This window comes from Talaromyces atroroseus, assembly GCF_001907595.1.
Source record: "Talaromyces atroroseus strain IBT 11181 chromosome Unknown scaffold_3, whole genome shotgun sequence".
Taxonomy (NCBI): domain Eukaryota; kingdom Fungi; phylum Ascomycota; class Eurotiomycetes; order Eurotiales; family Trichocomaceae; genus Talaromyces; species Talaromyces atroroseus.
In genome coordinates, this window is record NW_017971435.1 from 314,894 (window position 1) to 338,846 (window position 23,953).

At 47.0% G+C, this 23,953-nt stretch overlaps 8 protein-coding genes across 8 annotated transcripts; 4 read left to right on the forward strand and 4 right to left on the reverse strand.

Annotated features, from left to right (window-relative positions):
* Positions 1 to 1,202: 1,202 nt before the first annotated feature.
* Positions 1,203 to 2,389, forward strand: UA08_03153 (hypothetical protein; the record flags this gene model as incomplete). Its single annotated transcript, XM_020266232.1, has 3 exons — positions 1,203 to 1,401; positions 1,438 to 1,450; positions 1,573 to 2,389. The coding sequence occupies 3 exons, from the start codon at positions 1,203 to 1,205 to the stop codon at positions 2,387 to 2,389; spliced, it is 1,029 nt and encodes a 342-aa protein (XP_020121316.1).
* A 2,562-nt stretch (positions 2,390 to 4,951) lies between these two features.
* Positions 4,952 to 6,276, forward strand: UA08_03154 (hypothetical protein; the record flags this gene model as incomplete). The annotated part of the gene is made up of 5 exons (XM_020266243.1): positions 4,952 to 5,131; positions 5,236 to 5,373; positions 5,422 to 5,473; positions 5,526 to 6,049; positions 6,196 to 6,276. The coding sequence occupies 5 exons, from the start codon at positions 4,952 to 4,954 to the stop codon at positions 6,274 to 6,276; spliced, it is 975 nt and encodes a 324-aa protein (XP_020121315.1).
* A 218-nt stretch (positions 6,277 to 6,494) lies between these two features.
* On the reverse strand, positions 6,495 to 7,146 carry UA08_03155 (hypothetical protein; the record flags this gene model as incomplete). Its single annotated transcript, XM_020266254.1, has 2 exons — positions 6,495 to 6,900; positions 7,064 to 7,146. 2 exons carry the CDS (start codon positions 7,144 to 7,146, stop codon positions 6,495 to 6,497), a joined length of 489 nt encoding a protein of 162 aa, XP_020121318.1.
* Positions 7,147 to 8,676: 1,530 nt separating this feature from the next.
* On the forward strand, positions 8,677 to 10,888 carry UA08_03156 (hypothetical protein; the record flags this gene model as incomplete). The annotated part of the gene is made up of 4 exons (XM_020266265.1): positions 8,677 to 8,789; positions 8,863 to 9,647; positions 9,747 to 10,167; positions 10,231 to 10,888. The coding sequence occupies 4 exons, from the start codon at positions 8,677 to 8,679 to the stop codon at positions 10,886 to 10,888; spliced, it is 1,977 nt and encodes a 658-aa protein (XP_020121317.1).
* Positions 10,889 to 12,572: 1,684 nt separating this feature from the next.
* Positions 12,573 to 13,876, reverse strand: UA08_03157 (hypothetical protein; the record flags this gene model as incomplete). Its single annotated transcript, XM_020266276.1, has 4 exons — positions 12,573 to 12,796; positions 12,898 to 13,489; positions 13,545 to 13,617; positions 13,803 to 13,876. The coding sequence occupies 4 exons, from the start codon at positions 13,874 to 13,876 to the stop codon at positions 12,573 to 12,575; spliced, it is 963 nt and encodes a 320-aa protein (XP_020121314.1).
* Positions 13,877 to 15,495: 1,619 nt separating this feature from the next.
* Positions 15,496 to 17,415, forward strand: UA08_03158 (hypothetical protein; the record flags this gene model as incomplete). The annotated part of the gene is made up of 3 exons (XM_020266287.1): positions 15,496 to 15,701; positions 15,796 to 15,907; positions 15,967 to 17,415. The coding sequence occupies 3 exons, from the start codon at positions 15,496 to 15,498 to the stop codon at positions 17,413 to 17,415; spliced, it is 1,767 nt and encodes a 588-aa protein (XP_020121313.1).
* An 810-nt stretch (positions 17,416 to 18,225) lies between these two features.
* UA08_03159 (hypothetical protein) lies at positions 18,226 to 20,391 on the reverse strand (the record flags this gene model as incomplete). The annotated part of the gene is made up of 5 exons (XM_020266295.1): positions 18,226 to 19,340; positions 19,381 to 19,769; positions 19,826 to 19,863; positions 19,943 to 20,175; positions 20,322 to 20,391. 5 exons carry the CDS (start codon positions 20,389 to 20,391, stop codon positions 18,226 to 18,228), a joined length of 1,845 nt encoding a protein of 614 aa, XP_020121719.1.
* Positions 20,392 to 21,938: 1,547 nt separating this feature from the next.
* UA08_03160 (KsdD-like steroid dehydrogenase) lies at positions 21,939 to 23,624 on the reverse strand (the record flags this gene model as incomplete). The annotated part of the gene is made up of 1 exon (XM_020266296.1): positions 21,939 to 23,624. One exon carries the CDS (start codon positions 23,622 to 23,624, stop codon positions 21,939 to 21,941), a length of 1,686 nt encoding a protein of 561 aa, XP_020121720.1.
* Positions 23,625 to 23,953: the final 329 nt, after the last annotated feature.

The window sequence follows — 23,953 nt, forward strand, 5'->3', positions numbered from 1 at the left end:
GATTGTTATATTGTACATGCATGCATCATGGTGGTGAAGAAACAGCGTCCGACGTATCACCACATCTGTGTTGGTGTTTGAATCACTTTTTCAGTGTAACGACGTTTTCAGGAATTATAATGTCCTCATGATAAAGTTGCAGAGTCTCATGTTGCAGATGTGATAATCATAGAACTTCCAGCGTTGTTTTCATCCGTTATATTAGATGTAGGCCACGGTTATTATGAAAGCCGTCAGCTGCACTATAATTAACCTGTGTTACAAAAGTAGGTAACTTATCTACCATACTCGGAAAGCGGCATTTTCACATAGGTTATTTGGTGCATTGGTGCAGATAGCCTGTAGTGCCTTTGCCATTACGGGTGCCTTGAGTAACTTTGAAGACGCCCAGGCATCACTTGGTAGAACCGAACTGCGCTATTCAATCTCGGTTGTTTCAACATTTGCCTAAATACTATGTCTATCGCGAGTGCCACCGGCAGTACAAAGGAGGTGTATGTTGCACCCAGTAAGGCTCATGGTGTCACGCCAACATGAAATTCTCCCCAGATATTATAGATGGCGAGAGTGCAACGCCGCGCAGGCCACATACTGTGGCACTCTTGAACATATAGAGGGCCGCTGTATGCTTGTTCTATGTGCCCTTAGCGATATCTATGTTAATATATACTAGGTAGCTGTCAATTAAAGCCGGCGTCCTTCAATTCGTCTGAAGTGTCCCAAATGCAGCAAATAAATCAAGGATCTTTCTTTTTTTTTAAAAAGGGTACAAGATATTCTATCTAAACTAGTATACGATGGCTTTCAGTGAAATTTGAGGATGTGCAAGACTTCCTGTGCCAGTCTGACGGACAAACATAGCAAACCAGTTGCCGAGCCAAGCGGACACCTGAAGATCCCGCCCCGGCATGCCACTTGTCTCAATCTAGCTTCCACTCCTTCCATGAATCACAACGTGAAGGATTTGCAACACTGTAGCGAGCCATGCTGTGTCACATCCTTTGGCCTGGGCTTCTAATCATCCTACAAGTAGCTCAGGCAAGGAGATGTATTATGTACCTAACCGGGTGAGTCGGCATCAAACAATAATTTAGCCAATGCTGATGATGGACACAAGACAACATGACGTTGTTCCTCCATTAGCAATGGTACAAGATATCACACATGTTATCATGGCATTTTTGGGATCATCTACTTTTAACATGCCGCATGTCACTGAATGGCCGCTTTTTTCGATTGTCGAACAGGTCCGTTCCAGATTTCCGCCAGAAACCGCCATCATGGTGGCCATTGGAGGGTGGGGAGACACAAACGGATTCTCGCAAGCAGCTGCTACAAGAAGTAGCCGGAAGCTATTTGCGCAAAATATTAGGAAAATGGTTGAAGAAACCGGCGCAGATGGTAATTTCGCAGTGACCCATTGCTGAAAGCTACAAGCATTGGCTGACCAGTGAGCTTATCGTGCAGGAGTGGACATAGACTGGGAATATCCTGGGTAACTTTGCCTCAATCTGAACCATAAATATCAACTTTGTGATTCAGTGTCTGACTAACAACTCGAATGTGACTTAGTGGGAATGGGGAGGACTACAAACAGATTCCAAACTCCGAAAAAGCATGGGAGGTGGAAGCATATCCTAAGCTAATGGCGGAAATTAGACATGCTCTTGGTCCAAACAAATTACTATCGGCAGCAGTACCGGGCCTTCGGCGCGATATGATCGCTTTTACGAAGAAAAACCTACGGGATCTCGATAACTCCATAGATTTCCTCAATATAATGACTTACGACCTAATGAATCGGCGAGATAATGTTACGCAACATCATACGGGGGTACAAATGGCGTTGGATGGCCTTCATGCATACCTTAGCAACGGACTAACTCCCCATAAAGCAAATCTGGGCTTCGCGTTTTATGTGAAGTGGTTCAAGACTAATATGGAAGATACACGCCAATGCTCCTCTCAAAATGGGATTGGTTGCAAGACAGCGTTGCTTGAAGATCCTCGCACCGGTGTTGATCTTAGTCAATCTGGCAGTTTTTCCTGGCATGATCAGGTGCCGTCAGACGTTGCGGATTCATTTAAGAGGGCACTTCTAAGAGGGGTATATGATGAAAAAGGCGGTGGCCACTATTTCTGGGATGAAGCGGAGAAAATATTTTGGACGTGGGATAATCCCGATGCCATTCATCGAAAGTTTCCAAGGATGGTTGACGAATACAGCATTGGCGGCGTTTTTGCCTGGGGCTTGGGCGAGGACGCGCCCAATTTTAAGCATCTGCAGGCGCTCACTGCGTCTCTTCGACAAAGTTCGGAACGATCTCGTTTTCTCAATAGTGCTGAGAAATCTCCAACATCCTATCCTTCATGGAGAGAAGAACTATAATGTTCATATTTGACGCTCTGTGACAATCAAATCACATAAGTGATGAGCCAATTCCTAAATCAACGACTGACTATCAAATCTTCCATAACCAAGCATGAAAAAGAGGTAACACGTCGGGGACAGACGCAAATGAATAATTGCGCTTTCAAAGTTAACGAAGCAGAGCTACGTGCCACAGGATTATGTCAATATATAACTATTTCATTTGTGGTATTTCCTATAGAAGCATCGTTTCTTATCCCCTAATTATCCCTCGGTTCATCCACTCGGGATATATTGAAGTTTCTAGTCCGAGACTTCATGATAGCAGCTTCTCTCCGCCTTGAAGCTCAAACCAAGCCTCAATGTCCCCGCGGTTTTCCAACAAGTCTGCGAGAGCAAATGGTTGCTGAATTCCAGTGGTTCTTCCAATATAGCGGCAGCGATTAACAATCCAGTCTCGTTGGAAGTCCGACTGAGTCATCTGACCGGCATTGAGCAATGGCCAGAAAAGGTGATAAACGCAAGCGGTTGTTGGTACACCGTTTTTTAAAGTATCCTCATAGACGTGTGGTTTTTGAAAATGTCCACCTTGATGTAAATTAGCGTCCGATAACATACTTGAAATACCACAGAATTGCGGAACAGTGGCACAGATATCGGATATTAAAGCTTCCACGATTGCGGTCGAGCTTTTAAACGGAGTACCGTGTTCCGGCAAGTCTTCAAAATTTACTAGATCGAGGCCATTCAGAAGTCGAGAGCGTATTTCTTTGTGTAACACCAACCGGCAACTGCGGATGAAATTCCAAATGCAGGCCACCCAAAGATCCGGATAAACATGATAGTGTGATCCAAAAACAATTTCAGACTGCCGAGCCGGAAATTGTTTGAATTTCCATTCGATTGGCATAGCTTCTGCAAGATTAGACAGTTCTTGATCTAACCTCAAAGCTACATCAACGATGCGAGATAGACCATAAAAAACCCCCTGTTTGATATCCGCGCGGAATTTGGCAACTGTTTCCATAATTTCCGACAACTTCCAAGCTGGGTCTTCTCTCTTCAGCAAGCTAGCAGCATATCTTCGAGTTCGGAATAGCTCTTCAGGTGTCGGTATCGAGCGAAGTATGCAGGTCACGAGACGGCACCAGGACATTTGCAAAAACAGTTGCATTCCATGACGTGATTTCAGTAATTTATCGGCTTGCATGGAAATTGTTTTCATTGCGCCTCTCATATGTACGCCGGTTCTTATTAATGCGTTCAGGTTCTCGCCACTTATCGTCTCGAAAGTACCCAGTAGCGTCATCGAAACGATGGAACTACCATTAGCCACTTCTATGGGAGATGATAACTCAGATCGTAACCTGTTGAGAGCATGACAGTAGTGAATTCTGGATCTTCTCAAAATTATTTGATACTGAAATCTGTAGGCGTACGCTGCAAGTGCAACAGCACTTAAGCTCGCATATAATGTTTTATCGGAGTTAATAGCGGAAGAATATACAGATAAAAACTCAAAATGGCCGCGATCAACACCAGTTTCACGGAATACATGGTTGGCGAAGAAAAATTCAATTGCAACATCTTCCACTGTGCGAAACACAGATGACGGAAGGACTGTGGAACTCACCGAGGGAGTCATAATAGTAACGGTGGGCGTCTGGCAAGTAACTTGAGATCTTCCTTTATTGCTACTTCTGACATTGGCCTTTATCGTAGGTCTATCATTGATTTTGACAGACTGATGTTGAAACATTCGATCCACAGTGTCTCCGTACTGAGGGCATGTCCAACCGGCTCTACAGCATTGGCCACAAGCCGGCAAAGCTTGGTCACACTAGACTGGATATGAGCACATAGGTATTCTGTAACAGATTATGGTTTGCAGAGCGGGAGAGGAAGACCTTGACTTTGCGTTTCCTGCAGATTTGGCAGCCTTTCGAGAACCTACCATGTCGGACCATGACTTCCACGAGATGCAAAATATGCGAAGTCAACTCTAAGTAGTTTAGGAAAGGACAGAGCTTGCTCCTCAGATCTAGGTCTAGGGAAACGATGCGGATGCTGGTAGATGCTCGGAGAGCGGACAAACTACTTGCCGTTCTCTGACGACAGCTTTAGCTTTTTTAGCTTTCAGCCCCGCGTACCCGCCCGACATTTAGATCGCGCTAAACCTTTTTGGAAGGTATTGCGAAACAGCCAATCAGTGAGAGATACTGCACCTTGAACATAAAATCACCACACAATTTTGAATTGTGCGGAGAGAATCATGTTGTTTCGGATTTTATCACGGCCTAATTAGTTTACCCGACTCATTCGGCGAGATTTGGAATCCTGACAAATCTACACGGATGGTATATGATACTGAGATAATCAAGCAATGCATAAATAGCATGCCAATCCTTGTTCTAAGTCTTCCTAGCATCAATCAATATCTCTTGATACATCACTCCTATTTATAAAATACACTTAGGCACTTGAGTTTTCCCTAATACTCAACTTAATTGGCCACTCGCATCTAACTAACAAGACCTAAATCTTTATCTTCGCCGCATCGTCCTGAACTTCACAATAAGAATGGCTTCTACAGAACCCAAAACCGTTGTGATATTTGGAGCTACGGGTATTCAAGGTGGCTCGGTAGCCAAGGCCCTCTTGAGTGATCCCATCACTGCTCGGCAGTTCAAAGTCAGAGCAGTCACAAGAGACCCTACAAAACCTGCTGCCAAGGCTCTTATTGCCCAAGGCGCTGATGTTGTGAAGGCAAGCATACTATCTTAACCTCAATTGTTATTTTCTCAGTCATATCCCTCTATATAATATTGGCGTACTGATGAATGTTCTGACTTTCCCTTTTGTAGGGTGACCTCGAAGATAAAGAGTCATTGAATTCAATTTTGACCGGGGCACATGCTTTGTTCCTGGTGACAAACTTTTTCGAGACCTATGACGCTGCCCTAGAGAAAAGACAGGGCAAGAATGTTGCTGACATCGCTAAGGTACGCAATGCCTAGGCTGTCTAAGCTAAAGTTACTAACAGAATGCAGAAATTGGGTATTAAGCACTTCATCTGGAGCAGTCTCCCGAGTATATCCAAGAGTAAGCATTTTACCAGCTTCTGTAACTTTTTGTGCTCAAATCCTAACTCAAGTTTTCTCTTACCAAGTCTCGAACAACAAGTTTACTGCTGCAGCTCATTTTGACGGTAAAGCTGCCGTAGATGAGTATATTCAGTCCTTGTCTATTCCATCCACAGTTGTTCGACTAGGTATCTACGTTGATGTGCTTCTGGACTTTATTGCTCCCTTACCAACCAATCCTCTGTCCTATGGACTTTGCTTTCCTGGTACCTCCAACTGGAAAACGACACTGCCAATCATTGACCCTTCTGCAGACTTGGGCAAATTTATCAAAATTGTTCTTCTCAACCCAGATAAGACGATTGGTCAAAGTTACAACCTTGCCGAGAAGTATTACACTCTTGACAAGGTTTCCAGCATTCTCCAACAGCGAGGTCTGAAAATTGCGCCAATTCCTGTGGAATTAGAAACATTCAAATCTGGCCTTGCAGCAAAAGGAGTGCCCGAGTTTTTCCAGACAACCATGGAGCATATCATTCAATACATAATCGAGTATGGTTATTTTGGCGGCGAGGGAATTGACGCGGGTCTAGAGGTAAGTTTCCTTTCGTCTGCAACGCATTAATTCCAATCTTCTATTTCATTTCGCGGGCTTGTTGTCATTTTCAGTTTCATTTGCCCCTTCCCCCTCTTATTCTATCCTTTATTTGTACAGTATCTGACTTCATAACAATTGAACAGCTCGTGAACGAGGCGCTCACTTCACTTGAAGACTCTTGCAAGACGAACTCGAAAATTGGCGAGCTTATCAATCAACAGTGAAGTGCGTGGAGAATGGCTTGTGGACACCTTGCACCGAGTAAATTTTACTTAGAGTAGTACTATCAGAATTTCAAATTGCTCGATTACATGACTAAAACTAGAATTGTATACACCGAATCCCTCATCAGCTCATGATTATTTCGTTAAATCCCCCTGGCCTAACAGTTGATTCCCAAAGATTGCGTAATTCCGAGAAGTATTAAAGCTCAAATTCGCATTCATAGAAGCGCCGCAACGCCTAAAAGACCGGCAGCGAAAAAACCACCAGCCGCCAGGGTATTCTGAGGCGCATCGCCCTTGGACGTCGAAGTGGATTTGCTCAAAACGCTCATCTCAACCGAATCAAGTTGGCTTTGCTCCAACAGAAGCTCCGATTTTACAGAATCCGGTAGTCCAGTGAACCAGGCTGGCTCGGCAGTGGTAACAATGTGTTTGTAGCCTGATGAAGCAAGAGACTCAAAAGTGTCGGATGATATAGCAGTAGCCATCACGCTCCAAGCAGAGGTGTATTGCGAGCGAGTCTCGATGGATGAATATGCAGATTCAAGAGCGTAAGCGAGCGAAGTTGCCTGAGTGCCCGTGATCCCGGTGTCAGTGATTCCGACTGAGGAGAGATACTTTTCTCTATATTTTTTATTAAGTTTTTAATAGTCAGCTCATACTCGGTGGTACAATACACATAATATTAGTTTTTTGGTAGTGATTTGTGTGATGTAAATTGACGAGGGACGGAAAGAAGAAGTGAGGTGAGGTGAGTGCCAGAGAGGGCAGATAAAGGGTACCCTACGCGTTTGTAATGCTTGTCTCAGCTGAAACAACATGACTCATCCCCAGAAAGACGATGGGGGCAAGAACGTTGCTGAACTTCATTGTGAAGTCTTCCAAGGTTGCTCGTTAGTGTTTCTGTTGGGAACGTAAATAAGCGTTTCCGGTCGATGTGATGGAAAACGTGCGAAGTCTGCGAAGTCCAGTTTCAAAATCACGCATCGTTCACTTGGGCAAGCAGAGCTATTTATAGCTTATTAAGTCAATCTTTGGAACTTGGAAGATTGTGTGGATTGGACAGGAAAACGGATATACACCGTTTATGGAACTCCACCTACGTAGGTACCGTACATAGGAAGTCACACAGAGGATGATAAGCTTCGAAAGCGGGTGCTCGTTATGCCCGAACTTTGAGGTCGCTGCACGGCCATGTTAGGTAAACAGCTGGCGCGATGTACGGAGGATATATATGCAGATCGATTGGCTAGAGGAGTGGCCGGCAGCTCACGGACCGACTCAGTCACTCATGGACATGCAACCTTGATGGTAGTGGACTATGAAAGACGTTTGAATGGGACTTAGCGTCAACGATAGTTTTGCTTTGGGAGCGATAGACTCCGATAGTACTATGATAGTGCGAACTACGGATTCCTAAGTTGGATCTGTGTACAATTTGCAGCCGGCGAAGTGCCTAGCGTGACTGATAATGCGTACATCGAGCATCATAACCTATTGGCATGTGGCAATCAACAATTGTATAGACTATAGAATCTTGCTCCATATTCCGTACTTCGTAGACATGTTGAAAATACTTAAAGCAAACTTGGAGCGAGTCATGACTTTCTTTGTTCTTTAGGCACTACTCGACGCTACCGTCAAATCCAGTTTAAAACTGTGGATGCACCGGATCTTTCTTTTCCCTGGTATATCCTGCATTAATTTGATATGTATTTATGATTGTTGCGGCTGTTTCGTTCGGCACAAGCTATATAACACAGCTCGACCAGCTCATATGGGTCCTGACTACTCCGTACTGTGTCTTGAATCTCCCAATTATCCGCCCTCATCGCGGTGTCCATACTGACATATTCCTTGGGATACAGCAGCAACAACAACACCTATCCGTATAGAATGTTTTCGGCATATACATATCGATGGATATTATACACCTACATGTATACAGACGTCTATGTTCCCAGATTCCGCAGCAATCCACAGAGATAGGATTAGGGTTAGGGTTGTGACAAAGCAGCCTAATTGCGGTTAGACACCGGCGAGCGTTCCGCCGTTGCGATTGGCCAGCGCCCACTTGAAGTCCGAGTTTTTATTCCGGCCGAAATTTGTCACCTGTAGGAGACGACATGTGTCTCCCCAAATGTTTCATGAACAGCCCCAATAATTGACGCGAGCTTCATCCACTCGTGACTCTGCTTGGTGTCTAGATCCGCTACTCGTCTCGGGTGAGAGTCGTACCGAACTCATTGCTCCGCCGAAATAGAGGACAGAATGTATCTGCCCGAGACCACAACAACAACACGTCGGAATGGCAAACCACAGTCTTGCGAGCCATGCAGAAAATCAAAGCTGAGATGTGACCATGCCCGGCCCGTGTGTGGTCGGTGTGCAACCAGAAACATGGGTCAACATTGCTTCTATCACCCATCGCCCATGACCAAAAAACCGGGCAGTGACCCAAGCCGTGGAAACCCGATGTATAAGTACAGAGTTGACAAATTATCCAGTCCAAGGTATTAATCACATCCATACTCTCTTCTTTTAATCGTATCTATACACGTGATTATGCTTACCTAGATAGTCTAGACTATCGTCAGTTAGCAGGAGCTCTGCTGTTTCGAGCCCTGGGTTGGACGTGCCGTTGGTACCTACCCCGACAGAGTCTCCAGGACTGGAGGTTTCGGCATCACCGGGGTACCTTGGCTCGACAAGTTTTTCGGCAGTGCTTGCAGAACATCAGAAGGAGATTCCCGGTGATGTCGACGTGCCACCTGGAACAACGATTGCCGTGCCCATAATCAGTCCTGACTCTGACCGTGCACAAATGGCTGTTAGGGTGCTAGGTATACTGTACAATCTGAAATTCTTTGATTCTATCATTAGTCAGTTTTATGCTGGAAAGTGGTACAAGGTCTTGCCTCCATACATCATTGACAGAACGCTTTATGCAACTCGCCAAATATATGATAGTTTTGAAGCCCCAGAGATTGAAGGCCGACTTCGAGGGTTTGCTCTTCGAATATTCCGCAATTCATCTCGCCCAATTCCTCGATCAAAGACCATGACTGTTGATGACTACGCGGGAACTTTTACAGGGCCTAACACTCGTTGGGAAACAATTGCTCTTATCTTAGCGACTGCAGGCGTTGGGCTACTTTCACGTCCTGAACAGGATCCACTGATTAGTGAACTGAGAGGAAGCGATGATATGAAAGGCAGCTCTGAGCTGAAAGACAAGCTAGTCTTGCAGCTTTCGGATGCAACGAGCAATTGTCTAATGCTTTGCGATCAAGCTTCATCTTCAAATGAGATTCTTGCCTATGCTCAATACGCGGATGTTGTGATGAAAACTCAACAATATGGTGACTCAAGTAAGCGCCCCCCTTCCCCGCCCCTTCTTTTCCAGGTGTCAAAAGATAGAGGCATGATGACGCGATCGCGATGAAGAGCATAAACACTGATAATAGTAGGTTACCAGGCCTGGCGTCGACTAAGTGATCTCGCTGCCACTGTGTATGCATCAGGTTTGCACCAGGTGGACGGCCCGGCAGACGAAAATTGTCCATTCTTTTTAAAACAAGTGAGGCGAGGCTGTTTTGCTGCCGCCTTTTTCACCGACAAGTCAGTTGCAACGTTTGTGGGTCGTCCGCCACTTATCAACTATCGATATTGCTCTCTTACTCTGCCTTATGACATCGACGATGATATACTCTTCGCGGATAACGAGCAAGAGGTTCTGTCGCATGTGGACGTAAATGGGTGGGACAAAGATGGTATAAAACGCCGTCCAAGTGTTAACCGCATCAGGTTGCAGCTTTCTTTTTTCCGTGAAGAGATTTTAGAGCTTGCGCTAGGTGATGGCTACCAACGTGACATGCCTCGTAAAGCCGAGTAAGTTCCAACTTGACTCCCTATCCCTTTTCGAAACTTTTGGACTAATGTTTAATTTTGAAGACAAATTCTGGAACGGGCACAGAAGGCATGGGGCCAGTGCCCTGCACATCTGCGATATGACTGTCTTTCTCCAGATGAGCTCGTGCATCCTTTACATGACACCTATCGGATGTTGTTTTTATTGTACATTGACTATTTGCACAGTCACTTTCTCTTGCACAGAGCCGTAGTAAAGCACACTGACGTCGGCCACAAGCCACTATTCGACACTGCGAGATTACTCCTGTCAACTGTCCTGCGAATCTGCAACGACCGCGAGACCACAACGGACAGAAGCAAACAGGTGTCCTGGGTTATGCTTTATTATGGTCTTCCAAGCGCATGCGTGCTTGCCTTTGAAGTTCTACGACAGGGCCAGAAGCCAGGCCCTCACCTAGTCGTTCTCCCGCGATCCGAAATCATTCGAAATTTGAGCGTTTTTGTTTCGTGCCTTGCTTGGATTGCAAGTCCAAGCCCTAGCCACGGGAATTATACCGCGTGCAAAGAAGTCGAGAAAAAGCTGTCGCGCATATTAGATCAGATTCTCGATCCACTTCCACTTGTTGCACCTCATGAAGATTTAAATTTCGTTGAAGATGTCGCCTCCGGGTTGGAACCATATTTGGACTGGAGTCAGTTCAATACACTTGACTTCAATTCCGAGTACTTTTCGCTTTAGGGACAAAACGGCTCTATGATGATGCATCAATAATAAGAAATTGAACAAGCAAAGCATGCTGTTTCATTTTTCGGTCCCATTATATCATCATGTTTGGAATAGATGGAAATAGCACGAGTGGCCATTAGTTAGGAATGAGCAGAGTCATTCAAGCTACCATGATAAAGTCCGATGCGGATCGGTGCCTCTCGCGTTCTTCAAAAAAGACACACTGACACATGGGACATGTGTAATGGCTTCGGAGGTACCACTTCTCGAGACATTCCTTATGGAAAACATGCAGACATCTTAGCTCGTGAATCTCTTGCATGCACTCAACTTGGTCAAAGCAGACGACACTTCCCAAGTGCGTTAGTCGCCTATCAATCGCATTTGCTTTCACTATTATCTAGATGAAAACATGGTTGGGATGGAGTGACTATACCAAACAAAATGGTTTTCTACAGCTTCTGATAGACGCAGTGAGTGCTTCACTGTGGGCCACCATTCATCCAAATTGCGCGTCGGTGCTACTGCCTCCAATTTTCGTAAACGATTTAATGAGACTTGACACTGAGGATCTTCCGCTCTTTTGCGCCTGCGACAGCTGCAATAAATGGAAATTCTTTTTTTGGGGCGGCGCGCAAGATAATGAATGTTAGCGAGGAGGACTTCTGCTTATCGTTTTTTTTTTTCTCCGAGATAAAGAAAGCGGCCTACATCATGCTGAAGATAAAGAAAACTGCGACGCCAAGAATGACAGCCAGAAGAATATCAATTGATTGCCGATCATTCTCATGTTTTTTGATCTCATTCTGGCGCTTGTTGAGTGGCGAATCGACCAGCAGTGGATAATAGTGGAACTCCATGATTTTTGTGTCTTTATAAAACCCCTGGCTAATACAATAGAAATCAAGATGAAATCTTGGGTATGATTCAGAGTACCTTGTCTTTCACACTCCCATAACTTCTCGGGCTATATTGGAAGCCATAAAGAGAAGCAGAAAAGGAGAAAGATAGACAAAGAGAGATGATGACAGATGGATAGACAAAGGAACACAAAGCCAGAGGAAACTTGTGAAACTCCTTGTCCTTTCTAGCCCGAAGATTAGAGTTCATACATGGTACATGTACTAGGTAAGGGTCTCTGTTGTGCAACGAAAATTCGCCTTCTTCACCGATAACGGGGAGCAATACATGGAAAGGTCGCATGACTCGTTTTGATCCGGTTGTTTCAATGCTTCTTGCTTGTGTTCCCGGAAATGGGATCATGTCTCCTCTGTCGTCCGGAAATGGCGAGTACCTGGATACCACCGATGCTATCTATTTGTCCGAGTAGAGATCTTTTCTGAGAATTCTTTCCAAGTGTCGAAGTAAGCGTATCTGTATAATTTTCAGGGTCTGGGTGATGATAAAACATCGAAGTCTTTCATTAATATTGATGCCTAAAATTCCACCATATCGAGAAGACCTTCCAGTCCATATTTTTGTCCTTGTGTAGGATCAAGTTCGTTTGGACGTCTAATACACTGAAACTGATTGCAACGACCAGCGCCAGAAATGCAACTTCATGTATCAACAGGGAGAATAAATTTCATCAATACAAGAGAGAAAGAAGAGAGATATAGGAGTGCTCTACACTCAGCAACAACAAATAAATAGTCGTAATGTTCTCGTCGCTCCATTCTTTTTTTTTTTTTTTGCATTATGTGATGTTAGACCAAGCAGCGATTAACCACGACACGAAAGCCTTCGGTTGAATAGGGATGAGTTGGTTAAGATTTGTCTCCTGGAAATCATACCGGCCCTGCAGGGTAGCCATCAGATGTCGAAGACGCCAATGCTCAGAATCATCGCATGTTTCAAGAGCGAAGGAAATGTCGTTCATTAACGTAGCCTTGTCATAGTATCGACGTTGTAACAGTCCACCTAGTGGTTTCCAAGAACAGAGAAGCAATTAGCTATGAATAATCTTTTCTCAAGCTAACAATAGTCGAAGAAGATTAGGAACAGTGCTAGAGCAAACATACCGTACATGACCTCTGCTATGGAAACAATATCGTCCACTTTTATCCTTTCTGCTGCCATGAAGAATTCATTCGGCCAGCTAGGAAGGTCAAGCGCGGCCACCACATATCGAGCAACATCTTCGGCCGACATCATGCATATATACACGCCGTCACCTGAGCGATGAAAGGGTATACTAGCTGTTTGACGGCGTATATCTAAGATGTAGCTGCCTTCCGCCGAAATGTGCGTCCCAGCACCAAGTTGAAGCGCAGCCATGCCACCGGGAGAAAACCTTTCATAGAATATACCGCAAGTGAATATCGTGTACTCCATCCCACGTTGTTGCTTCTCACGAAGTCTAGTCAATGCCAGCTTTTGTCCACGATCAAGGGGATCGTCCTCCGGCCGTTGACGCGGAGAACCCTCGAACTCCGATGGCACAAATCGACGCACATGGACGTCGGCAGCGGCGTCAATCAGCGATAGTTGCGCCTGGCCTGAGATGGTTGAAATGACGGTGTCTACACCAACGAGCTTGTAGCGTACATCGCTGGGATTATTGTAATCTACAGGTAACACCTGCCACCCTCGTGCTGTAAGGGCGGGATTAGGCTGTGTGAATTTGTCAGGGTCCATATCAAATCACATGGTGTATGAAGGCACTTACATTCCGAGAAAGGAAGATGAACTGGTGGTACGTCTGAGTGGAGAGATAATGAGCAATGTACTGTGCGAGACCGCTGGTCCCTGCCAGTGCAATCTTTATCATTGGATCGGTGGGAGAAACAGGACAATAAATGGCTTTGAGAAAGCCTCAGTGATACTCCCAGCAACTATATTAACGAATGTATGGTACCAAACGAGGGACAAATTGAATTACAACAACGTAAAGGGAAAGTATCACAGCAAAAAAAAAAAGACATACAGAAACGAAATGATGAGAGAAAGAGAGAGGTGCACCAAGGCAGAAGCAAAATGGAAGACGGGGAAGGCTGCCATAAAAGCCCTTGCCCCCTGAATAGTTTCAGGAATGATAACAGCATTGTAATCAAAGTTTTCATCCGGGATCCATTCGAGACCACAAAATTGGATAAGGAATCAGCCATGCATGCAGGAAAAGGAAAAAAATTCAGACCAGGTCGTTCTTTCATTTTCCTAGTGGGAAACTAAGACATGTCAAAAACCTCAGGTGCAAGGCTATACAAGACCCCGGCCTCAGGCCGACGTCAGCCAAATCTATACACCAGGCCAGTGGGTCAAGGACATATATTTGGCCTTTTCTGTTAGGTTAAGGACCTCACACTGCGGATATCTGATAATTGACGTCCCCGTGTCTTTGGGCCACTTCCTGTGGCTATTGTCTAGATCAAGGCTACCATTGGCCGGGCAGCAATTTCTAGAGGTTCAACGGTCGAAAAGGGCTTCCAGTAGTTTGTCGAATGAGCATGTAGAAGCAGCTCATGGGGAAAAAAAAACCGCCCTATGAGCAGGGGGGTTATAGTAGTAGACTGGGGCGGATTTCGCTGTTGTAGTGAATCAATCAGCTGTAGTCGGCGTCGGACAAGCCGGATACCTTCAGGTTCGTCTCAGGCAGCATTCTACAGACAGATGTATGGGAGATCGATGTCAGCCTTGTGAGGCATAATCCCAGATCTGACCGCCCGCTGAGGCTGGTGAAGAGAGCAGCGCAGCAATGCTACGGCCAATGCGACTTGGGCACACGACCCGGATGTGGAGCAGTTCGGCCGTTGGAGCATTCCGCCTGGCAGCAAACTGGCGGTCTGGCCGTGGGGCGGACATCAGCCGCATTGCTGTTGCGCAAAGACGGGGGGGAGGAAGGGGAAACGCGTGTGTGGTAGAAAGAGGAGGGAGGGGATGAAAAACGAAGAAGTAGGACTCTGGCATGATGGCGAGGGCCAGGTTGCTGCTGGCGCCTGAGGCACCAAGGCCGCGTGGGTCACGGGACCTCGCGTCAAGCACGTGGCCACGCGGCGGGTTTGTTTGTCGATGAATCCACGCTTTGTTTTTATAGTCTGTTCACAGCTGTTGATTGTTATAGAAATGTGAATATGCTAGTTACACCGTGCACACCAGTAAATTCACCACTCTCCCAGTTTGCCTCTGTCTGGCTGCAGATATGCAGAGAGCCAATGCAAGGACTAAATCCGTTGTTAGAGAACGGTGTGCATATGCATACTCTATACTTAATGTCATTTATGGAATATTAAAATCAAAGACCCATAGGTTAATAGTTATATTGTTGTTATTATTAAAGTCAGCGCGCGTCGCCATTGATAGACGCGAGGGCCATAGTTCCCTAGGCGCCTCACCGGAGTAAGTCGTGCAACCCGCGCGTGATGGCAGCGCGCCCGCGCCAATACTCACACTACGTACTACTACTATACTAAGTTCTCAGTTCCAACACACCACTACCTACTTCTACTAATTGTTGCATGTCAACTATCATACACAATATCCTGCTTTGAATCTTGTCGCTCTTCTTTTTCTTCTTCTTTTCATGCATTGATTGGGTAGAATATTCCCACGTGGGATTTTGTTCCATCCACCTTTCCCCCCCCCCCCCAAACACATCCATAAACAAGTGTACTTGGTCAACCATGATTTCAGTTGATCCATCATCATCATCATCATCATCATTATCATCCACCACTGCCGCCTCGTCTTCGCCGCCTCAGTCCTATGGCTCGTCTCCGGCCAATCTCCACTATGCATTCCTCGTCCATTCACAGAAAACATTGACGCAGAACCTCCCGCCTCGCGTTGACAACAAATTGCTTGCACGACAGAAACGACGGCGTACCAGGTGAATATTGTTCCCTCGATTACATGCGTGGGGATGGTGGTTGTTGTGGTTGTCCTCGTTGGCTGATAGCTGATCTTGTCTTCCCGATCCATAGTCCCGAGGACCACGCTATTCTAGAGGCCGAATATAAGAAGAATCCCAAGCCCGACAAGGTCGCTCGAGTGAGCATAGTTAACCAAGTCTCTTTGGGTGAAAAAGAAGTCCAGGTACGCGTCGGCGGCGCGTTTGAGATTTACGAGGCAGAGCACCACTAACCTACGCATAGATATGGTTTCAGAACAGGCGCCAGAACGACCGTCGAAAATCAAAACCGCTCGAGCCGCATGAACTCGTCGGACCGCGAGCTTCTAACGGAACACTGCAGGACTTCCCGAACAGCCATGATACATGCTCGTTGGATTCAAGCCCACAGCAAGGTACGGAGCAAGGAACCCCCGAACTACTTGAAAAAGGCTCGTCTGCAGAGGATATTTTGCCCATAACAAGTGATGGCGATGTGTCTGGCAAACACCCGGATAGCAACGCTAACAACCCAGAACCGGATACCCCAGCTACTTCGGTGGCCCCCGAAACATCAGTTGGAGGCCATATTGAAAACTTTGCAGATTTGGCCGGCCTGGGTATACACGTGGCTGGAAAAAAGCGACGATTTTCGAATTTGGAAACTGGGTCTCGCGCAGTCGATACCCAATTGTTACAGAATAATATCAAGTCGCCTCCATCCCTCCGAATATCCCTGTCAGGTAATGGAGAAGCTCTTCTCAGACAAAAAGGAGAGCTCACCCCGTCGCCCCCCAGAGCTCGTACCGCTGTGAGAATTTCCCTGTCTTCGGATGGCGAGGCTCTCATCCGCACACAAGATGAACCGTCTCCCTCAAAAAATCGGCTGCGCATTCTCAGCCGAGCGCCGCGAAAGAGTGGTCTGCAGAGAAGTGTGAGTGCAATCAATTTTGGAACACCCGGAGCTACGCCAATAAACCGTGAAGGAGCCGGTATCAAACCATTCGGTCGGTCTCGCGATGCTCGTACGTGGGAGTCATACTGCGATAACGATGCACGAAGCGCACTATCAACCCCGACAAACTCCCAGAGTGCCGGTAGCGTTCGCACGCCAGGCTTATATCGATCGGGGAGCCATCGATCGCTAGCTCGTGGTTCAGTCTCAAAATCGTCCGTGTCGCCTCACTTCGGCACTGTTAGTCAACAAGATGGCCTGGGGGTCTCTGGTGAAAAAAGAAGAAAGCTCTCTCGTACTGTGTCATCTCTGGGCCGGCTTGAATCGGCACAACAGGGGAGCAACTTGAAGAACGGTTTGGCTGCCCGTTTTCCATTGACTGGTAAGGCCTCAAAGGACTCGTCCGAGGATGTGAGTTGGGAAGCTGGGGACTCCGACAAAGAAAACTGGATGCCGGGGACACAACGCCGAGCTATTCCGCGTCGTCATGCGAGAGCCTTGTCCCACACGCAACGCCCTATACTCAAAGAAAACGGCGTTCGCAGGAACACAGCCGTGGATGACCTTGCTCTGGCGAAGCACGGCCGATTGTATCGTGGCCCGCGCGGCACTAAGGACATGAAAGACACGTCGCAGGCGACCAACAAACTCGACGCCGAAGTCGCTGCGTTCATGTCCAAGAATGGCTCCTCGAGTCGCGAAGAGGATTTGCACTGCATCCAGGGTCTGTTATCCTTGAGTCAGGGCGCTTGGCGATGACCACGAGGATCGACGAGACTTTTATCATAACGAAGAAACGCTGCTCTTTTTTTTCTTTTGTATTTCCTTTTGTTCTGCTCTCTTGTCTGGTTCGTATTGCCGTTTAGATTCTCTTTGGTTGATGCCTCGTATATCTCTTTGCGCTTGAAGTCTTGGAGCAAGCCATCTTTGATTCGTCTTTTTCGGTGTTGCAGTGTGTACAGTTCGCAATGAGATGTCGATCAGCCAATACAATACAATAATGAAGAATACGATGAACACACAAGTTCTGGGAGGCGCCGAGGTGGTTGTAGAGTTGATAGAAGTGCAGAGTTGCCCCTGCGCAGGCAGGGATGGCGGGCACTCCCTCTGGGCCAATCAGACGGCAGGAGCGACGTCCTACGAGGCAGCTGCATCGAACACCTCACACTGCTGACTCTAACTAGCTAGACAAATGCTCGCTCTTGATGGGATGGTCGAAAGGCCGGTTACCTAGGCAAATAAATAAATACATAGTCGACGTGTGATCCCGTTCCAGCTCTCATTTGGCTTGGCAGCTTTTGCAACGAGATATTTGCAATGTTTCCGATAACTCATAAGCAAAAACTTAGTATTTAGAAATGGATGCTAGGTATCTAGGTACGAAATAACCTAACAATATTGTTCATTCGGATGTATACAACTATACCGAGGCGGGTAGTGGAAGCAACTATAGATGGCCGACATGTTGAATACCAATTGCAATGCATGTGCACAAAAGGAGAGACCGAAAGAAAAAGAGAGGAAGCATATATCTATATTGACTTCGGATTGCCAGGCCGACGAAAGTCATTACTGGCCTTCCACCACACTTGCCAAAATCGTCGACTCTCTGAGCGCCGCTGTATTCCCCTTATGGAACATAGTGTTGCCGGTGATGACTCCGGTACTTCCAGTGGGTAATGAATCGTCCTTCCTTGTCCCCAATCCCAACTGGCTCAGACTGTACAGGTCACATATCTGGCCTGCAACGCGCTCGCCGCTCCAGTAAGCGCCTGTCGTGGTACCTAACCCTACAAAAGGCGCTGTGTGTTCGCCAGCAAACCAGACTCCACGCTCGGGTCCCATGCCAATCCGCATGGTCTCAATGTCCTTGTCACCAGCTTCCAGTCCAACCTGGAAATTAGCATAGGAGCCATTCCCGGCGTAATCGTCGGCTATCCACTTGGACGCTCTGAATGCCGTCGGCTTGCAGGCGTCAGAAGAAGCAGAATACCCCGGGAGAAGAGAGTAAAAAGGTCGCACGAAACGATCGAGGAAATCATAGTATTCGGGTGATGATTCATCCATGTCCTTGATGCTAGACACAACATACGTGGAGCAAGGACCATAAATGTAGAAGAGTAGCGTCGGATGAGCGCAGTTTGGCGGAAGTGCTGCAAGGGAAACACATTGCATATTCCAACTACCATCCTCCGCGGGGGATTTGACATAATTTGGTTCTAGCCACTGCGTAAAAGCCGGAGGATACTTGTCACCGTCCTTGCCTAGCACAACATCAGGCCCATTCGCCACCGTGATACCGGTGCCACCTATAGACTTGCGTTCCGTGGGCTTGTGCCAGAAAGCGTGTGGGAAGGTTACGTAGATCTTCTCTAGTCGGCCGTATGATATGTTATCTATGGCTGAAGACAAGCGTGGGGTTAGCGACGGGCTGAAAATGGATTTGTTCTTTTTCAGCCAACCAAGGGGACAGGTGACAATCACGTCGTCGAATTGGTACGTTTGCCCATCTTCAACCGTGACGGTGATCTGCCGAGTACTACTGAGATCTCTCTTGGCTGCTTGTATTTGGACAACCGGTGAATTCAGACGGAGATCCGCATGTCTCAATGCCGATTTTGAAATGTGATTGAGGATATTCTTATATGTGGAGCCCACAAACAGATTCGCTGCACTGCTTAGCCCTGATGGTCTTCATATAGGAATATACAAGAGACAACTTACTTCCTTCAATACATTCTTCCAAGCAGAAAAACTTCATACTCTGTCGTTCAACAGGTTCGCCAACGTATGCACCCCAGAACTTGGCAAACTCCTTGCAAGCAGCTTTTTCTTCTACAGTGAAACTGGTCTTCTCAAGCTGCTGGCAACAGAAGTCGTACAAACTCATGCTCGGCGGGATGTGGTCCTGCTTCTTGGTGCTGTATTCAAACCCTTCATCGATGGTGGTCCACATCCACTCTGCCAACTTCATGGTGGTGGCCTCATCGAGAAGTTTTCCTGATGTATCGTAGATTGTTTCGCGGCCATCCCATTCACAAGTGGTCGTATTTGACACTCTGCTGATTTGGTCAATGGGGTTGCCTTCAGTTCCGTGAATCCAATTGGCTCCCCTACGGCATGTGGTCAGTATACTGTCATTAAGAAGAAATATCGGTATGCGACTCACAAATCTACCAAATGCCCCCCGACTTCAACCTGTGCTATCTGTGGTAGACGGTCAGTTATGTGCTGATGCGCAAGAGTCTTGAAGGCTTCTGTGTCCCCTTCAGAATGATGGCAATACCCTTCCTCCAATACGGTCCCTTGCCTCCAAGATGGTCACTTTGGCACCATTCTGACCCAAGATGTCGGCGCATCTTAGCCCAGACACACCAGCCCCAATGACACCAACATGTGGAGTCTTTCCCATTAGAGCTGTCTTGTATTTCAGTGCAGACAGCGGCAGTTTTCGGCCGACGAACGCGGGATCAGGACCTGAACTGAGACTTCGAGATCTCGTGTACTGAAACCAACTCGCTATTTGGGCCAACTGATTAGCTTTACACTCCATGGCTCTAAGATTATCCGACGACAGGTAAATTGGATGATGCTGCTGATGGGTTGAATATTGAGTAGGCTCCTAAAGACCAGGTAACTCTTCGATGTAGTTCGCAAGAACGTACAAACGTCCCAGACTGCTTCCAACGGCGCAGGAAATACCGGCAAGGAAGGCCATGTGTAACCCTTGTCCATGACTGCCTTCGTCTCGATCCGGAGTGCGTCGTCACTCGCACTTGGCATGCGAGAATGAGATGAAACAGGCAGGTACAGCCATAGTGATGCATGAATCCTGCTGGTTTCTTGCAAAGCTGCGTCGGCGGCTACCGCGACAAACACAGCTTCCTTCTCCGATGCATCTCATTCGTCGCCTCGACGAGTAGATGAATGCGAGCCGCGACAAACCGATCGATAGGAGGTGGGTATGGGCATGCAGCAAAAAGCAACGAGAACACGGAATGCGCCACTCACAGGTTGTGCAACGGGCTGATAAGGGGCCGGCCTTGTGACGTTCCCCGCTTCGAAGAGCAGTAGTGCTGCTGCAAAGTGATGCCGGACTGGGAGAGCCAGATTTGGTGTTCTACGACTGCGAGGCAAGGCAAGGCGTTTTATAGATGAGGGAAAAGAACAAGTTAACGTCCTTATCGGATTCGGCACAGCCCACCATAGAGATTGGGGAGATACATGTGTGGAGTGCGCTGCTCTGATTGGGTCGCAGCTCACAGCCAATCAGAGTGCGTACCAACCGAAGACAACGAGGTTATTTGATGGGGTAGTTATATAGTTATATATTATGTCGGCATTTCTCCAAATCCCGACGCGCCGGTGAACCGGTGTCTCTGTATCTGCTACCAGCAAGTTTTTCCCTTTTGGCTGGAGGACTAAGAAGACATATGCTTATTCAAGAGGCAGGACTCACCAAACTTTTTGTAAAGCTGCTCGACCGAGAGTTGGTTTAAGCCCCGTGGAAGCCGGATCAAAATATTCCTAAGATGAATGTCTAATTCTCGCAAGTTTTCTTCTCGGCCTTGTTGCTATTCTCCAAGTAAAGAGAGACCGAAAATGAGTCGAGCCTTACTTTACCTCCATAGACAAGGTTTCCGGCTGGTATCTCTCAATCGGCTGGTATTCGAGGCAAGGGGTTCTCTCAACCGAAGACATGTGAGAGTTGAAACTTGCTGTAAAACCGCGAGTGAATGCATACAAGCGAGACGCTTTGTAGAGTTGTATGAGAGGGCGTAACTGTCTCATATTGACGGCGGATATTTAATACGAAATGACAAGAGGATAGAGAGAATAGTTACATGAATGTATGCACCTGAAGTAAACGCTGTTGCGACCTATCCCTGTTTAGGCTTAGCGGGCCTTGTTCCACGAGGTGACGAGCCATTCTAATTTGATCGTTCTATGTTCAACTTCATCGAGGTCTAAGGATAAATTTTTATCTACAAGCTTCTAGATGCTATAACAGAAAATCCTGGTGGTGGATGCGGATTCGGGTTTCTTGCACGGAGTAGAGCCTTAGAGTATGTATATATAACTGCGTAGTAAAATTAATTCAGTCGGCGAAGCCAATAGATCCACATGGTCAAGGTATATAAGAATGCAATCTCCTCATGACTGGGAAATAGTAAGCTAAGTCCTAGAACCGGGCACTTGTGCCCCGCTTTTGCTTCGTATCCAAGAGCCAATCTCAGATGCTGCGCTATGCTATGCTATTATTTGATGGCATTATCCTGTGGCTACACTCCCATCGTCACTGCAATCTTAACGCCGGCAGTCCGCCCTGAAAAGATACATCCACCCAGGAAAGTCCCTTCAAGAGAGCTGTATCCATGAGCTCCTCCTCCGCCGAATCCAGAAATCTCACCAGCAGCATACAGGTTCGGGAAGACTGACCCATCTTGACGAAGGACGTTCGCGTCGATGTTTGTCTCGAGTCCTCCGAGTGTTTTCCGCGTCAGGATGTTCATTCTCACCGCTATCAGGGGTCCATGTCGAGGATCCAAGATCTTGTGAAGTGCGGCAACTCTCGATAGTCTTTCAGGCCAAATCTTGTGTGCATTTTCAATGAGCATCAGCTGTGCGTCTGTGGTATACTTGTTGTCAATCTGGATATCCCGAGACTCAATTTCGCGTTTTACCTGTTCAATATCCAATAACGGGCCGCCCTTTTCTTCGGCAAGCCTGTTCATTCCATCTACAAGGTCGGATAGAGACTTTTCAACTATAAAGTCTTGGCCGTTATCTAAGAATGCCTGGACAGGTGCTGTAGGTCCAAATCCAAACACTCGTTGCTGAAGTGTTCTTAAAATGCTTTTGCTGGTCAAATCTGGGTTCTGTTCTGATCCTGAGAGGGCAAATTCTTTGGCGACGATGGTCTTGTTGAGTATGAACCATGTATAATCATAACCCGTGGAACATGTATATTTCAACGTCGCCAGTGTGTCACAACCAGGAAAAAGAAATGGCGGAAGCCTATTCCCAGTAGCATCTGGCCATAACGAAGAGGGACCAGGTATCACTCGAATTCCATGCTGCGGCCAAATAGAATTCCAATTGTGCAACCCCTCTGTGTAGTGCCACATCCGGTCCCTGTTGATCACGTTTGCCCCTGCTTCTTCTGCGACTTGGATCATTCGACCATCGACATAAGCTGGCACACCGATGACGAATGATTGAGGTACTCGAGGTCCTAAGCGATCCACGGGCCAATTCTTTCTCACCATGTCAAGGTTGGCCCCAATGCCACCGGAGGTGATGATGATATTACCGCCACGAATCTCGAAGCTGTCGATAGCTGTCCGACTGCTCTCAATCCCCCGTGCTGTGTCTGATGGCTCTAACACTTGGCCTCGAACGCCAACAGCAGCACCAGTATTCTCATCAACGATAATTTGGTCCACCTTGTGCCGGAACCTAAATTGCACAATGTCATTCTTAGCTGCCTCGCGTACTGGTTTTTCAAAGGCTTTGACAACTGCCGGACCAGTACCCCAGGTGATATGAAACCTTGGGACGGAATTCCCATGGCCATTTGCGCTTCCACTGCCACGTTCTGCCCAGCCAACGCTCGAGAATGAAATCCCAACGTCTCTCAGATAAGTTTCCAATTCATCCGTGGCAAAGTCGACAAATGCCTGTGCCCATTTCCTAGGCCAAAAGTCGGTATCACGGTCAAAGCCAGCTGTGTTCAGCCAGTCTTGCATCGCCAATTCTCTACTATCCTCGATACCCAAGCGCCGCTGGGCGGCCGAATTCACGCAGAAGAGCCCACCAAGCGACCAATATGCTTGTCCTCCTAGGTTGGCTTCATTTTCCTGATCGACGATTATGGTACGAACCTTGCGTTTTGACAGTTCGGTTGCCGCAACTAGGCCAGCCAGTCCTCCCCCAATGATAATGACTGAAGATTTGCCTGTCGCCATAATAGCTCTGTGGAAGTTGAGAGTAACATCACATAGCAATGAATACGTCGAGGGGTACAGGCAGTCAGTCTTAAATACCTCCCAGGCAGATGACGTGAGCACTGAGTTGACGGACCTCGGCACTTTCCTAGGTTGGAAGCTGCCACCATCCAAGTTCGATCCTCCTAAGATCAAAGCTCGCGGAATCGCATAAAGCAGAAGGTATTGATTAATTACTTAATGTCGAAATTTGTCGTCTCGTAGAGGATCTCAGACAACTTACCTCTTATCATCAGGCCAAGGAAGCAGCAGTCAGTTCGCACAATTCGAAGTTCATCCTTTGGCGTGAC